Source organism: Trachemys scripta, chromosome 16 (assembly GCF_013100865.1).
Source record: "Trachemys scripta elegans isolate TJP31775 chromosome 16, CAS_Tse_1.0, whole genome shotgun sequence".
NCBI classification, from domain to species: Eukaryota; Metazoa; Chordata; order Testudines; family Emydidae; genus Trachemys; species Trachemys scripta.
The window spans coordinates 16,723,906-16,735,284 of record NC_048313.1 but is presented as its reverse complement, the minus strand read 5'-3'; the positions used below and the strand labels follow the sequence as shown (position 1 = coordinate 16,735,284).

Sequence of the window (11,379 nt, the reverse complement as noted above, 5' to 3'; positions counted from 1 at the left end):
GACCCACCCTCTTGTCAGTGACCCTGGTTTGAAGCCCCTCGAGATAAGGCTGGTGCAATCTCCCCTCCAGCTTCCCGGCAGGGCCTCATGCGGCTGGGGAGGAATCAGAGAGCCAGGCGCTTGGTCCCCTTCTCCCAGTGCCTAGGTAGGGCAGGAGAGCAGAGATGGGACATGGGGGAGGCCCCCAGCCCCCTGCCAAGCACAGTTTAATACCAGCCTCCAGCACCCCCCAGGTCCAATGCCACCAAGCAGAGGCAATTGCCAGGGGGCTGGATTCAAGCCAGGGGTCACCCCAGTCTGACAGCCCCCCTCGGAAGGGGTTTTGCTCCCTTTGCAGTGAGGGAAGGAACCAGGTCACCAAATCCATGGAGGGGGGAGGGATTTTCTGGGGGCTCCAGGCAGCCCCCAGCCATGAAGACTGATGCGGGCTCACGCTGCAGTGCAGGGGGTGGTAGGGAACCCCAGAGCCCTGAGGGGCCCAGCAGCACCGTGGCTTGCTCCCCGTTCCCAGCCCTTGCAGGGGGATCCTGTCGGAGGGTCTGGCCTCCCGCCTGGCACTTGAAATCGTTGTCCACCTCGCTGTACGAACATCCTTACAGCTCTCGAGTGGGTAGAGAGGCCCCCCCACTGAGGACTGGAGCTTGGGGGCCACACGTTTGAGGGGACCAACCTGCCTTCGCCAGGCTTGAATGGGAAGCTGCATCCCCCTCCACGCTGGGCGAAGGATTCAAGTCCCAGGGCCTGAGCCCAGAAGCTGGCAGCTCCGAGTACTACTGTCCAGGACACTGCAGGGGTCATAAAGTTGGTGCGAATAGCCCCCTATGAACGCCCCCACCCCCAGCCAGCATGGTGGAAGAGTATGGCCAGCTCTCCACCACAGGAGGTGCAGAGCGAGAGCAGCCCAGAGGCTGCTCTAAGTGATGCTGGGGCCCAGAATACAGGGAACACCAAGGAGGCCCTGCCCCCTCAGCCCACATGCAAGGATGGAGTGACAGAATCCGGCCCTGCTCCCCCAGCAGTCCCATGGGTTGGTTTTCTCCCCGCCAGCCCCCTTGTCAATAGAGCAAGCGCACCCACATAGGGATGACTGTCCTTCCCTAGCCCCCCTGCACTACATCGGGGAGCGACAGAACCCAGGAGTCCTGACTCCCCGTGCTCCTGCTCTAACCCCGCGCTAGACCCCACACCTCTCCACGCTGGGACCAGAACCAGGGAGCCCTCGCCCCATCCCTTGCTCTAACCCCTACACAGTACCACCTCCGAATCACGGCTTGAGTGCCCCACACAGCACAGCGACTACCCTGCAGGACGCCACGTGGGCTCTGCCATGGAGAGGCTCCCCGCTGCCCCCCACGTCTGCTTTGAGCTGGGCCAAGGGGCACCCCACTCCCATCTGCAGCCCATCGCCCACCCCCGGGAAGTCCCAGCCCCTCCACCCAAGAACACCCCACAGCCGGACTTTCCTCTCCTTTTTTTTTTTTATTATTATTTACACTTTTTTCCTTAAGCTTTGGGGCCTCGGCTTTGTACAACACCTGGCCGAGCCCCCTCTGCCTCCCAGCGTCCGGAGAACCCCCTCCACCGAGGGGGGGAGCAGCAGAGCACGCTGGGAGAAAGAGGGGAGGGGAGAGATGAGGGACCCATCAAGTGACCTGTAGTGGTGCAGCCCCCTATGGAAGGGAAGGGGGAGAAGGACGTGGTGATTGCTGGTTTTTAATGCAGCCTTGAGACTACCTGGGGGGGAGGGGAGGAGGCTGTGTTAAGTGGGGGGGAGGGAATCCAGTATTCTGCCTGCGGCAGAGAGATCCTGCCCCTCCTTGGAAGGGGAAATAAATACGACCCCCCCCCTGCTGACTGCAAGCCTCCCTATCATGTGACAGACAGGGCAGGAAGGATTGTGCGCTACGGGGTGGGGGGGAAGGGGAGGCGGGGCCTGGGTGTGTAACTGACAAAGTGGAATGATCCAGACCGGAGCAGCGGCCGTGCGTCCCTATTTGGCGCTGGGCGGCTTGTAGGGCTCCAGGAGGAGGCTGGAGAAGGTGTTGACTTTGTCGGCTCCTCGCACCTCGTGGGGCAGCAGCGGCAGCTTGACGATGTGGAAGTCTTCGTACAGGTCCTCCATCTGCGGGGGAGGGGTGGGGAGAGATGAGAGAGAACCAGCCTCCCGGGGAGCACCGCCTCCTCCTCTACCCCAGAGGGGGCACAGGCTCCGGGGGCCCATTCGGCCGTTGGGTCTCTGCTCGACGGGCTCCGTGGCCGGGCTGAGGCCTGACAAGCTGTGTCACACGCTGGCCTTGGGCAGCAGAGCCAGAGGCTGGATCAGGGTAGGGGGCCAAGCTGCCCCGCCAGTGCCGGGCCTCACGTGGCAGCAGAGCAGGTTAAGGCCCCCAGGGCTGGGCTGGCAGACGCCTGGGTTCCAGGAGCCACCGGAAGCCGTAACAAAGGAACACGTCTGTACCCACTGATCTCCACTCCCCATGCCAGAGGAGCCTAGTCCAGCCCCGGGGGTGGGGGTAAAGGCGGCCAGAAGGAGCCCAGCTCAGGGGCAGGGGAAGGGGGAACTCAGAGGGGTGGGTCCAGGGGGCAGCTGCCCAGCCCCCTCCCTACCTGGTCAAGATATTTGGACTGGATCTTGTGCCGGGCCTCGCACATCTTGCAGGGCTTCTCGGGGTCCGGGAACACCAGCTGGTTGACGATGATGTTGTGGGTGTCGATCTTGCACTTGGCCAGCTCCTGGATGAGGCGTTCCGTCTCGTAGAGCGACAGGAACTCAGCGATGCAGACGCAGATGAAGGTAGTCTGCTCCTGCCAGGCGGGGGGGGGGGGGGGGGGGGGGGCCCCTTTTTCTCTTGTTCTCGGGGCCCTCCCAGGCCCCCCACCCCAGCGCACGGGTGTGTGTGTGTGTGTGTGTGCGCGCCCCCCCATTTGACAGAGGGGGGAAAATGAGAAACCAAAAATGGAAGAGATCTGCCTAGGATCACACAGCACATCAACGGCAGAGCTGGGGAGAGAACCCAGGAGTCCTGGCTCCCAGCTCTAACCTACTGGCCCTACTCCCCTCCCAGAGCTGGGGACAGAACCCAGGAGTCCCCACTGCTCTACCCACTAGCCCATGCTCCCTTCCCAAGGGAGGCAAAGGACAATGCTAATGAGGCTCTCACCTCTGTATGCAACCTTCTCCCCAAACCCATGTCATTGATGGAGCCTGGGCAGGAAACAACGCACAGGAAGTGAAGTGTTTGTTAAGGGAACTTAAAAGCCAGGCAGGCTCCCAAGCCAAGGACAGCCGAGCCTAAGAGCAGATTTCAAATGATCTTTTCTTATGCTCGGCTGGGAAGTTCCTTGGGGTGGGGGCCGTCCGTCTGTCCTGTGTCTGTCCAGCAGCAGCACCCTGGGCGCTAGGGCGAAACGCCGAATAAATACACTCAGTCGCTTTTAGAAGAAAAGAGCTTTCCCAGGGAGGATTAGATCAACGGGCCCACCCAGCCCCCTGTCCCATCCCCGCTGCCAGGCTGGGACCCACCAGTTCCTCTAGCCCAGGATCACTGCTGCCGCGCTCGATTCCACCAATGGTTCACCGGATCCTCATCTGTGTGTGTGGGGGGGTCCTAACCGCCCTGCCCCCTCCCCTGCCACTGAGGCCAGTGTGATCAGAGCCTGCAGCGCTGCACGCTCCCTCGCAGCGCTGTGAATTCCCGAGTGTAGCCAAGGCCTGAGCCATGTGCTGAGGTTAAATCAGAGAAGGGTGCACGTGTGGGGGTGGGAAGAGGGAATTCCTGCCTGTCCCCAGCAGGCAATCAGGTCTGCCCTGCAGCATCCAGAGCTGGGAGCAGCAGTGTTAATGGGCGAGAAGCCCCCAGCCCTTTTCTTTTCAAGGCAGACAGATGGTGGCAGACAGGAGGGGCCCCCCCGCGGCAGCGAATTCCACAGCAGCCTTGCAGGAATGCAAAGGGACTGGTGGGGCTGGGTTCACTGTAGCTCGGGGCGTTAGCAGTACCAGGCCTGACACTGCTGGAGCAGCCCAAAGGGGGCCTTAAAAAAGGTAGAAACTCCAACCCCCCCGCCCATGCACACCTCTGTGTAAGTCGGGGGGCTGGATGAAGTACGCTGCCTTATTAGGGTTGCCAACCCTCCAGGATTGGCCCGGAGTCTCCAGGAATTAAGATTAGTCTTTAATTAATGATTATGTCATGTGATGAAATCTCCAGGAGTACATCCAACCAAAATTGGCAACCCTATGCCCTATAACTATTCTCTGCTTCCCGGGGCCCATAGGAATCACAGCACAAACTAGAGCAGCCTCGAGTCCGCTCTAACTTGCACCTACAGGGTACCCAAGAACGCAGGGAGCACAAAAGTGACCGGAAGCCGTGTCCTTCATCCCTGTCCCATGTGCAAGAACCAAGGGACCAGGAATCAGGCCCGGCGTCTTCTCCCAGGGCTTCTTGTCAATTAACATTTCAACTCTGTGGGACTCCAGTTTGTATCAAATACCTTTCTCCAAAGCCTGTTTGTAACACAAACAGCCTTGGGCTAGTGCCTGAGAGCTAGAAATTGACCAACTGAGAGGGTCAAACTGACCCGTCCGGTTTCACTGTCCAAAGGGAGGGGAAAGCCAACGTCAAGCGCACCAATGGCCTGCTGAGATGTCTGGGTGTCAGATCCCTCCCCTCCCTACCCAACCCTGGCTACTAACACTTGAAGGAGTTTTCCCCCCTGGACGTAGGGAATCCACCTCTCTGAGAGGCAGTAGCTAGGTCAATGGAAGAATCCTTCCCTTGGGCTGGCCATGTTGATCTCACTCCGCTGCTCAGGGCGTGACATTTTCATAGCCCTGTGTGACATAGCTAGGTCTAAGTTTTGGGTGTAGACTGGCCTGGGACTCCAGAAACTAGACTCCTCCCCCCCGCCCGCTCTGCCACAGAGCCCAGGGCAAATCATTTAACCCTCTCCGGGCCTCATGTGAAAATGCGGCAGGTGCTTCCCCCCCTTCCTCACACGGGTGCTGTGAAGATTGGATCTGAGCCCATCACAACAGATTTCAAAGTGGGTTCAGCTACACAGGAACACGGAGTTCATCAGGAACAGCTGGTGTGCTTTCAATTCACGGGGCTAGCTTAAGGGGTGACCTGATCACAGTCTGCAAGTACCTCCATGGGGAACAGATAATAGAGCTTTGTCTTCTAGACTGAACCGCCCAACAAACTCCAACAGCTGGTCGCTAAAGCTAGACCAATTCAGATGGAAAGGTGGGGGCATGGAGGGTAATTTACCATTGGAAGAACTTAATAAGGGCTCTGGGGCATCCTCCATCACTGGCAATTTTTAACTCCTGACTGGCTGTTTTTCTGCCCTAGTTCAGACAGGAATGAATTCAGGCCAGTGCCCTACAAGAAGTCAGACTAATCAGCGGTTCTCAAACTGTGGGTCGAGACCGCACTTTAATGGGTCCCCAGGGCTCGCTTAGACTTGCTGGGGCCCAGGGTCAAAGCCCAAGCCCAAGGGCTTCAGCTCTGGCCCCCTCCTCCCCGGGCTGGTAGGCTCAGACTTCGGTCCCCCCTCCTGGGGTCGGGTAGTAATTTTTGTTGTCAGAAGGGGGTCGTGGAGCAATGAAGTTTGAGACCCCCTGGCCTAGATGATCACACTGCTCCTTCTAGCCTTCGGATCTATAAGTGTAGGTCCCAGCACAATGGGGCCTGGGTCGGGGCCTCTGGGTGCTACTGGAATACAGACAGATACTAATTGTGACAGTGTCTAAGCACGACGTGCCTCCAGTCTTCACTGCATTCTGCGTGGGGGCTGGCCTTAGCCAAAAGAGGCAACGATGGACCCGCCACTTACCCCCTTGTTGAGTTCTTACCGGGTCTTTGAATTGCTCGCTCACTGACCGAATGACGGGGAGGGTCTCCTCCAGCTTGGAGGCCAGCTGGTCGGCGTTCATGTCCCCCAGGCCAAGCATGTTACACATCTGGAGAGGGATGGGATGCAACGCCACAGCTCAGCGAAGAGAACCGGACAGTAGCTAGCGCTCTGAGCCCAACACCCTGGGCTGGGTGCAGTCCCACGGCACGCTCTGCCACCGGACCCCAGGACAGGGTGTCCCATAGCCCCAGCCAAGCCCAACCTGACTTACGCCAGAGGGATACAGAGCCTTACCCATGAGGACCCAGGCCAGATCAGAGCCGCTGAGTGCGACACACCATGACCCAGGCCAGCGCGCTCGAGTGCTGCACACCCAGTCCATGGTCTAGCCCAACCCCACCCAGATCTAGAAAGAAAGCTACTTGCCGAGAAGAACCACGCCATAGCCCAAGCCAGCGACTGGCTCCCCAGCTCCCTTCCCCACTTACCTGAGATATGAAGGGGCTGATCTGGTTCTTGATCTGCATCAGGCGGCCCAGGCCCCGCTCCACGATTGTGGGGAAGTTGAGCAGTCGCAGCGTGTGCCCAGTGGGGGCTGTGTCGAACACCACCACGGAGAAATTCATCCCCTTCACCAGCCTGTATGTGCCAGACAGACATGAGCACCAGGGCCGGGAGCCAGGGGCTTAGCCTCAGAAGCGTAACCCCCCTCGTCTCATTCCCACAATAATCTGGAGTGCCCCCCGTCCCTTCTCCCTAGTGCTGGTGAAAGGTGCCAGACTACACATGACCCAAACCAGTCTCCCCCCTCCCTGGCTGGCTGTAGTGGTATATACCAGAGGGCTCCTTCCTCCCCCCTACACCATTGGAGGTGGTAATGGTACATCCCAGAGCACCCCTCTGTAATGGCACATCCCAGAACATCCCCACTCCATAGGTGGTCTTGTCCCCTGTCCTCGCAAGGGGCTGTAATGGTACATCCCAGAGGCCTCCTGTTGAAATGGTATATCCCAAAGCTCCCTCGTGCCTGAAACTGGTCTTGTTCCCCTCTTTGACTGTAATGGTACAGCCTAGAGTGCTCTTCCACGTGCAGGGGAGGGGCTCGTTCTCAACAAACACACACACTGTAATGAACTCACACCTGGATAACTAAGTCCCCTAGATAGCCCCCCCACAGGCAGAGCAGTGGCACCCCTGCCCTAGAGGGGAGTTCCAGATGTCCCCATTTTATAGGGACAGTCCCGATTTTTGGATCTTTTTCTTATATAGGGTCCCATTACCCCCCACCCCCATCCTGATTTTTCACACTTGCTGTCTGGTCACCCTAACCTCTGTGGTCCATTCCATGCTTGGCACAAATTGGCACAGTGGTGTCAAGTGCATTGGGTGGATTTTGTGACACCTGTTCCCAGAACTGTGAGCCACCCAACTCCTGTCTCCCGTGGCCAATCAGCTGTCAGATGGGGGTGGATCTGGACTGGGATTGGCTACCTAGAATTTCACTCCCATACTCAAGAGTCCCAGGTGAACTATGTGCTCTGGAGGGAACGGGTTCTGCTTCTGCTCGGTTTACGTTTCCAAATGCTTCGCTGAGAAGTCTTTGGGATTGTTCTCGATAACTGTGATATTATAAATTGAGCCTAGAGGCCCCAGCAGAGATCGGGGTCCCACTGTGCCGGGCGCTGTACGGTGTGACAAGCCGTGCCCTGAAGAACTCACAGGGCAAACAGAAGAGACAGACAAGGTAAATGCTCTTAGCTCCGCTTTACAGCTGGGGAACCGAGGCCCGGTCAGCCACAGCCACTAGCCCACAGTCCCAGACGCCTCGGGCAGAGCTGGGAACCAAACTGAGGTCTTGAGTTTATTCCCTGTCCATTAGGTCATGGCTCTGACCCTGCCAACAGCTGAACCCAGATCTCACAGTCCCGGGCACAACGCCATGGGGGTGGTGGTGGGGAAATGTACCCACCCTGAGGATCTGTAGCCACCTTCTGACTATAATGGTACGCCCCACACACCTCCTTGCCGATGGTCTTACCCGCCCGGCCCATCCCCATGTGACAGATGTGCAGCCCCATTGCTTAACGCACTACAGGAAGGTGCTTGGACCAGTGACAAGTGCAGTATGAGAACCTATACAGAAGACAGTCCTCTTTCACCTACAGATGGTCTCATTCCCACCCACGGTGCTGTAATGGTACATTCTAATGAGCCTCCTCTATAGGTGGTCTCATCCCCTGCCTTTACAGCATATCCAACCCCTTCTCCTTTCCCCCCCCTAATGGTACATCCCAACCCCTCCTCCCCTACAACAGGTGGTCTGCCCTTCAACTCCCCCTGCCATAGTACTGGTACATCCCAATCTCTCCTCCCCTACGATAGGTGGCCTGCCCTTGTCACCTTTTTGTCAGAGCCATCCCAACATCAACTAAGCGTCCCAGTCGCTTGAGGCAAGTATCATGGGCCAGCGCCAGGCTGCCGAACTCACCTCATCACCTCCGCATAGCTCATGGCCTCATCGATGCCGGGGAAGGCGCTCATGGCCTCCTGCATCATCTTCTTCCCCATGCTCAGCATGTTGTCCTCCTCGAAGAACTCATCCGGGAGCTCAGCCACCCCCAGGCTGGGGTCAATCTCCTGGGGAAAGGGAGGAGAAGGGGGCAGTTTAGGGAAGAGTGGCCATCGCTGTCCAAACAATAGGAGACTTGTTGGCTCAGCACCAGCTCTTGCCTTTGACATGAGAACATGACAGAGGGGAGATAGACACATTTCAGAATGCCTGATGGGTTAGAACAGGGGCTGCTGGATTCTATTCTCTGTTCTGGAAGGGGAGTGGGGTCTGGTGGTTAAAGCAGGGAGAACTGGGAGCCAGGACTCCTGGGTTTTAGTCCCTGCTTTGGGAGTGGGGTCCAGTGGTGGTGGTGGTGGTGGTGGTGGGGCGCTAGGAGTCAGGACTCCAGGACTCTAACTCTTGGCTCTGGAAGGGAAGTGGGGGCTAAAGGCTGGACCAAGGGAAACTGAGTCAGGACTCTTCCCCTCTCTTCCCAATTCTAAGAAGATGCTTGATCGCGTGGTTAAAACAGGTAACTTGGAAGCAGGACTCCTGGGTCTGTCCCTGCGCAAGCACTGAGAGACTCAGCTCCAGCCCTGCACACGGCAGAATGAGCCATTGGAAACCCATCCTCTTATCCCTTCCTCTCCTCCCCCAGCCCTAACTCACCATTGCAAACAGGTTCTCATAGCCCTTGACTTTTGTGGGGACCTTGGAGAATTTCTGGTCGAAGGCATCGGAGATGTTGTGGGCTGGGTCGGTGGAAATGATGAGGACGCTCTCACGCACCTTCGACAGCTGCACGGCCAGGCTGCAGCTGTGGGGGACAAATCAATGGATATGAGAAGGGAAACAGCTATGGAAAATCCATGGGGCTGGAGGGATGAGGCGTGAGATATGGGGGCAGGGCATGCTCACCTCTTCCCCACAGGTGCAATGGTAGATTCCAGCTCCCCTACAAATAGTCTGTTCTTCTATTCTCCCCCCCAGCATAATGGTACATACCAAGTGCACCAGTAGAAGCCACCTGTTCCTTGGTGCAATGGTATATCCCGAGCACTCTTCACAAGTTGTCCCCCCCCATCCGCAAATATGGTACATCCCACCCAACCTTATCTACAGGTGGCCACACTCTCCTCCCACCCCACAGTAATAGCACATCCAACCTCGCTATAATAGTACATCCCACCCCCTACAAACGATCTCACCACTTGCTCCCCTTACTAGTGGTAAATCCCACACCCCTCCCGTACACAATGGTACATCCCAACCCTTCTAGCCTACAGATGGGGTCAATTCCCCCTATATACTACCATGGTACAGTCTAATGGGGCCTCGTCTACAGGCAGCTTCACCCCCCCCCTCCGCATGATAGTACATCCAACCCCTCCAAGTGGCCTCGCCACTCCCAACCGTCATCCCTCCCTCTCCAAAGTAATGGTAGATCCCAACCACTCCCCCTTCTCCCTACACAATGGTACTTCCCAACCCCTTCAGGTGGCCTTGCCACTCCCCCAACCGCTCCTCGTCCCCCCACATAATGGTACATCCCAACCCCTCCAGATGGCCTTGCCACCCCTTCTTCCCCCACAGTGGTACAGCCACGCACGCTCTCAGCCCCTCCGCCCCGCTGTAACAGTCTCACCCCCCCCCCTCACCTGCAGGTGGTTTTGCCCACTCCTCCCTTCCCCCCCACGAAGATCCACTTGAGGCTCCGCTGCTCGATGATGTTGCTCAGCGTCGGCTCTAGCGGTTCCACATCGGGGGCGTCCTCGAACTCGTCCGCCTCCGGCCCCCAGCCGGACCCCGCCGCCGCCGCCATCTTGGAACCGGCTCACGTGACTCGGTACTGGGCCAGACCATTCGCGGAGGGAGGAAGCACAGAACGAACACGCACTTAGAGAAGACGGAGCTGTGCCGCCCTATTCCGTCACACTCTCTGTACTATCCCCGTAATCCACAGCAGTGGTACAGTCCGACCACGCCCCCTCATCATCTGACTGGGTCACTCAACAAGCCCGCCCACCCTGATTTGGCCTGGAAAAGTTCCGCCCCCTTCGCCTCATCTGATTGGTCCCTACGACATCCGCTTTACGTGATTGGGCTAAAGAGAGGGGCCCTGATTGGTTCGTTGGATTATGGGACGCAGACAGCCTCACTTCCATCCAAAGGGCCCCTGATTGGAGTCGAGGTTCACGATCTGGCCGCCCATTGGTCCCGGTGCCTGCCATTCCTCTTGAGCGCGTGCGGCACCCGCGTCCCTGCCGGGGACGCTCTCGCACTCCCAGCGTGCCTTGCGCCAGCAAAGCGCTCGCTCTCCCGACACCCCCCGGGGCTGGGCTCGTCCCGTCGTGCCCCGCGGCCGGCGCTGGCTTTTCCCGACACCCCCCGGGGCGCGGCGGCGGCGGTCTCCGCGGACAAGATGGCGGCCCGAGGGGGACGGGCGGCGGCGGCGGCGGCGGCTCCGCAGGGCCCGGGCGGCGTCAACATCTTCGCCAACGACGGCAGCTTCCTGGAGCTCTTCAAGCGCAAGATGGAGGCGGAGCAGCGGGGGCGGGAGGCGCCGGCCCAGGGGGGGCAGGAGGCAGCGGCCGCCGGGACGGTGGGGCCTGGGGAGGAGCCGGCGGCAGGGGCGGCCCCGGGGGACTCCGGGACTGAGCAGCAGCGGCCGCCCGAGGGGAAGAAGAGGAGCGGGAGCGCGCTCAGCTTCGTAAGGACCCGGAGCCCCGCTTCCCGCGCCTCGCCTCGCCCCCCCCCCCCCCCCCCCCCCCCCCCCCCCCCCCCCCCCCCCCCCCCGCCCCCCCCCCCCCCCCCCCCCCCCCCCCCCCCCCCCCCCCCCCCCCGCCCCCCCCCCCCCGCCCCCCCCCCGGGCCCCCCCCCCCCCCCCCCCCCCCCGCCCCCTCCCCCCCCCCCCCCCCCCCCCCCGCGCCTCGCCCCCCCCGGCTTTTTCCCCCCCCCCCCCACCG

At 59.6% G+C, this 11,379-nt stretch overlaps 2 protein-coding genes across 2 annotated transcripts in view; one reads left to right on the top strand and one right to left on the bottom strand.

Annotated features, from left to right (window-relative positions):
- Positions 1-1,478: 1,478 nt before the first annotated feature.
- GET3 (guided entry of tail-anchored proteins factor 3, ATPase) lies at positions 1,479-10,379 on the bottom strand. Its single transcript, XM_034791755.1, has 7 exons — positions 10,072-10,379; positions 9,083-9,230; positions 8,351-8,499; positions 6,351-6,501; positions 5,861-5,968; positions 2,608-2,805; positions 1,479-2,122 (listed from the first exon to the last, which is right to left on the bottom strand). The coding sequence occupies exons 1-7, from the start codon at positions 10,233-10,235 to the stop codon at positions 1,991-1,993; spliced, it is 1,050 nt and encodes a 349-aa protein (XP_034647646.1). The 5' UTR covers positions 10,236-10,379; the 3' UTR covers positions 1,479-1,990.
- Positions 10,380-10,619: 240 nt separating this feature from the next.
- The window catches only part of TRIR (telomerase RNA component interacting RNase), an 8,860-nt gene continuing 8,100 nt past the window's right edge, over positions 10,620-11,379 (top strand). Inside the window, exon 1 of the mRNA XM_034791756.1 lies at positions 10,620-11,123. Within this exon, the coding sequence (XP_034647647.1) occupies positions 10,836-11,123 (288 nt within the window). The 5' untranslated portion in view covers positions 10,620-10,835. The remainder of the gene's footprint in view (positions 11,124-11,379) is intronic.